The sequence below is a fragment of the Mus caroli genome, unplaced genomic scaffold (assembly GCF_978045245.1).
Source record: "Mus caroli unplaced genomic scaffold, Mus_caroli_1 scaffold_6, whole genome shotgun sequence".
Classification (NCBI taxonomy): Eukaryota; Metazoa; Chordata; class Mammalia; order Rodentia; family Muridae; genus Mus; species Mus caroli.
Window position 1 is genome coordinate 21,697,606 of NW_028227261.1, and position 4,895 is coordinate 21,702,500.

At 49.1% G+C, this 4,895-nt stretch overlaps 1 protein-coding gene across 1 annotated transcript in view; it reads left to right on the forward strand.

Moving 5' to 3' along the window:
* Positions 1-4,736: 4,736 nt before the first annotated feature.
* LOC147004195 (small ribosomal subunit protein eS27-like) overlaps positions 4,737-4,895 on the forward strand; it is a 509-nt gene continuing 350 nt past the window's right edge. The window contains exon 1 of the mRNA XM_085838386.1: positions 4,737-4,895. This exon is cut by the window's right edge and continues 61 nt beyond it. Coding sequence (XP_085694512.1) covers positions 4,737-4,895 — 159 coding nt within the window.

Genomic DNA, 4,895 nt, shown 5'->3' on the forward strand with positions numbered 1-4,895 from the left:
CAATCGCCTGCTCCTGTCTCCCCTGCCTGTTGGCACCAGGCAGCCAGAATTCCATTTGTTTTTTTTTTTTTGTTGTTTTGTTTTGTTTTTTTTTTTTTTGGTTTTTCGAGACAGGGTTTCTCTGTGTAGCCCTGGCTGTCCTGGCACTCACTTTGTAGACCAGGCTGGCCTCGAACTCAGAAATCCGCCTGCCTCTGCCTCCCGAGTGCTGGGATTAAAGGCGTGAGCCACCACGCCCGGCTCAGAATTCCATTTGTTTGTTTGCTTCGAGATAGGCTCTTGCCATGTAGTCCTTTCTGGCCTAGAACTTGATATGTAGACTTCCCCCCCTTGGATCATTATTTAGTTGAGTTTTGGCTCATGTAGCCCAGGCTGCCCTCACAAACTCACTATGTAGATAAGGATGACCTTTAACTCCTGATTCTCCTGCCTTTCCATGCCCGGTTTATGCAGTGCTCGGACCAAACCTAGGGCTTAGGCCAGTGAGATGGCTCAACAGGTAAGGAAGGCTCTTGTCCCCAAGCTTGACACAATGCATTCAATACCCAGGACCCAACCCCTGCAACTTGTCCTCTGACCTCCACACACAAGCACACAAGCCATGGCACAAGAACATACAACACACACAAACACACTAAAAATGGAGGAAAAAAAGCCATCGGAAAACCCCAAATTTCCAGCCCTTTGCCCAGGTTACCTTAACAGGCTTCTTAGGTGGCCCTGTGGCTCCTGTCACCCCCTCACTCTTGTCCCAGGGATCTTTCTGAGACTGTTTCTTCCCTTGCCTGGGTACAAACCTCAAGCCATCAGCATGGGATCCATATGCCACAGGGCAGTCCCTTCCAATCTACCTCACAGCAGAACTGGGGGGCACACAGCCAGCTCTCTCCGGGCATCCCTGAAGCATTAGTCTTGATAGGAACAGAGGAAATGGGGGTTTAGATGAATAGCCCAAAGTCTAGTAAGTAGCAGAGATGGGACTCGAACCCAGTTCTTTCTAGCTCAATTGGTGCTCTTAACTGGGCTGCTGTTGGGTCTCCTTCCACCTGGGTCAGGTTCCCTTTTGGTTTGTATCTTCTCTGGTGTTTGAGAAGACGATTGGCTTGTGGTAGATGTTTGATAAGTAAATGAGTGGATAGACATTTCTGTCTGCACTCCCAGTTATTCCACAGCCGGTGGATGTGGTGCACACCTTCAATCCCAGCACTCGGGAGACAGAGGCAGGTGGATTTCTGAGTTCGAGGACAGCCAGGGCTACACAGAGAAACTCTGTCTCGAAAAAACCAAAAAATCCTGTCATGAAAACAAAACAGAAGAAAAAGAAAAAAAAAAAAAAAAAAGCAAGCCTGCACATGTGGGCCATTGTGTGTGTGTGTGTGTGTGTGTGTGTGTGTGTGTGTATACACACAGGGTCTTACTAGCTAGTTCCCAGGTTAGCCCTGACCTTACTATGTATCTCTCATTGCCTTGAATTTATGTTTCAGCCTGAACTTTAGGCAGGAGCTGCCATACTTGGCCAGACTGACTGGTCTGTCTGTCTTTCTTGCTATCTGTCTTTTAAGGTAGGATCCCCCTCTGTAGCACAAGCTATCTTCTGACTCACAGTAACCCCCCTTCTAACTTCCCGAGTGCTGTGCATGCATGCAGCCATAGCTACCACTTCCAACCATCTTTCCCATCCTTACCCTCTTCGGTTGACACTTTGTTTACTTTTCAACTGGGTTTCTTTTTTTGTGAATTGTTCATTGAAACATTCTGCCTAGTTCTGTGTGCCTGTGTATGGGGGTATGTGAGAATTTTGGATTTGAGATTTGTTGTTGTTGTAGCTTTGTTTCTTCTTGATTTTTGCTGTTACTTTGTTTCATTTTTGCATTTACAAAAAGATTTATTTTTTTTAATTTTTAATTTGTTTTTGTTTGTTTTGTTTTTCGAGACAGGGTTTTTCCATGTAGCCCTGGCTGCCCTGGAACTCACTCTGTAGACCAGGCTGGCCTCGAACTCAGAAATCCACCTGCCTCTGCCTCCCAAGTGCTGGGATCAAAGGTGTGCGCCACCACGCCCGGCCCTTGTTTTATTTTTTAACAATGTATGCTTGCCTGTGGGAGTGGGTAGGTACATGTGTGCACAGGTACATAGGGCCAGAAGAAGATGTCAGGTCCAGACAGTCGTGAGCCACCCAGTATGCACCCAGGGCAACCGAACTCGGGTCCTCTGCAAGTGCAGCACACCACACGCTTTCGCCACTGAGCCACCCACTCCAGCCTCTGGTCTTTGCTTTTTGAGACAGGTTTCACCGTGTAGCCCAGGTTGGGCTGGAAGGCTTCATCTTCTTGCCTCCGTTCCTGAGTGCTGGAATTTTAGGTGTGCCCGGCACTCAGGTGTTTTGGGTTTGGTTGGAGTTAGGTTCTGAAGCCCCAGTTCCAAATCCAGCATGCAGTCATCTATCCCTCTGTGTCTGGGGAACACCTTCTCAGTCCATCTTCCAGAGGGACAGAGTGACCACTGGGAGAGGAGACACAGCCCTTTTCCCTAGATCTTGGTCTGTTCCCCAACCTCACTGGCTGTGTCCGCAGGCCAATCTTCTCTCATCTATACCTCAACTTCCTTATCTATAGAGCCAGTGAGGCAGAAGTCCCTCACAGCTGCTGTCTGAGGACTGAGGGAGTGACATATGGGAGACTTCCCAGGAGTCACCATGCAGTAGGCGCTGGATAACTAACATCCATTGAGCATCATGCTAGCAGCCGAGGACAGACAAGCCCCTGGGCACCCAGGGCTTTCCGTCCCACAGAAGGACACAAACACAAAACAAACAGATAAGAGCCTGTGGCTTGTGATGAAGGCCAAGCAGAATGAGGGTCATGAGACAGATGACCAGGGACTGAGTCACCTGGGTGGTCACACTGGGAAAGGCTCTGGGGAGGTGAAACACTTCAGCTGAGGCACCACCGAGGGTGTGGGGAAGCCTTGTGCAAAGGACTGAGAAGAAAGCACCCTGGCAGAGACAACAGAGATGGCAGAGATGGAGGCCCTGAGGCAGGAACAGCTTGGCATTCCAAGGAACTTCAGAGAGATCAGCATGACCAGGGTCATTGGGTGATGGGGGAGGGAGGGAGGGAGACCTGGAAAGAGTTGGGGTGCAGTGGGTGGCTTGAGACACCAGGCTGTCATGATCTTATTTCTGTCCAGCTGCGTGTGAAGGTCAACTCTCTACGAATTCATCTCAGTGCTTCGAGAAGCCACCAGTATTTTTAGCTGGTGCCCACTCTCTGCAAAGCCAAACTTCCCTTTATTGGTATTAAATTTACTGCTTTTGGGTTGCAAGGGGAGCCCCCTTTTGCTTTGTAGCTGAGGGTTAGCGAGGCAATGAGAGCCTTCCAGTCAAGAGTGTGTAACAGCAGGGCGGGAGGGGGGGGGCACAAAGGGATGTGGAAGAAGCAGGTCCCAAGTTCCTTCTTACCCGCTCCAGGGATATCTTCCTACCTGTAAATGGAGAGTAACAGAAGCTGTGGTGGTGCACACCTGTCCTTCTGAAGGCTGAGGCAGGGGAATCACAAGTTTGAGGCCAGATTAAGCTACAAGGACATCTCTCAGATAAAAACAAAAAAAAAACACAGAGTATGGTGGCTCTTGACCATAATCCTAGCACTTCAAAGGCTGAGGCAGGAGGATTGCCATGAGTTCAAGGTCAGCCCAGAGACCCTGTCTCAAAACATCAAACTAAAATAAATACAAATAAAGTAAGAAAAGTGCCTGACAGCTGATGAGAGGATTCAGGGGTCACAGCTTGGCCTGTGGGGGTGACCGATGGGGGTGGGGTGGGGAAGGTTCCAGGTGTGGAATAAGGTGCTGAAGATGATGCTGGTGGTGGAGGCTCACTGGAGGAGAGCCCAACCCACACCTCTCAGGCCTGTTTAATGACTCTCGGTGTTCTGAGGGTCTGCCCAGTCTCATTCAAGCATTCTCTAGACCCAGCTTTCCTTCCTGGGTTTGGGTTACTCTACTCTCTCTCTCCCTGTCTTCTTGCCCGATCCTCTCGGCCAAGTGATAAGAGATATAACATCTTAGTCCAGAAACTTAATTAATTAATTAATCCCTGACCTGGAGCCAGAAGATGTTGGTGGTCACTTTGCAGTGTAAGATGTAATACAATGGGCTACCTAAGTGTCATATGTTTGAACGAACATACAGAAAGACACCTGTACTTCAAAGACAGCTACACTGTCATGGAGTCAGATGCTCCAGGGTGACCCGTCATAATTCCCCAGCCAGTCTAAGTTCCCATACTCCCAGCAGCATCGCCTTAAGTTCCAAGGTTTTGCAGACTCCTGAGGCTCTGGGTAGGTCCTACCTGAAGATGAGCAGGGGTCTGCATCTCAGCTCAGACAATGCCTCAGGCATCTCCACTCCCAAGTCCAACACAAACCCACAGCAGCTCAGCTTCCTTCTGTGAGATCAGGACTGTCAACTTATACAGCTTCCTCTGGCAGGGAAGGGCCTAGTGCATCTGGTCAATTTCAGGGACTTCCTGAAGCTATTTTGGGATGTTTACCTTCCTGTTTAAAGAGCATCTGTTACCCAACAGGTGGGAAGACCTGCCCACTGTGGGCAGCACCATTCCTTGCTTTGGATGTTGTGTATACAGAGGAGACAATGAGCTGAGCATAACTGTTCATTCATCTCTTTCTAGTGGATCGGAGGTAATGAGCTGGCGGTGACAACCTCCCTTCTATAACATGCCTCTTGCAAAGGATCTCCTTCATCCCTCTCCAGAAGAGGAGAAGAGGAAACACAAGACAAAGCGCCTGGTGCAGAGCCCTAATTCCTACTTTATGGCTGTGAAATGCCCAGGATGCTATAAAATCACCACTGTATTTAGCCATACACAAATGGTA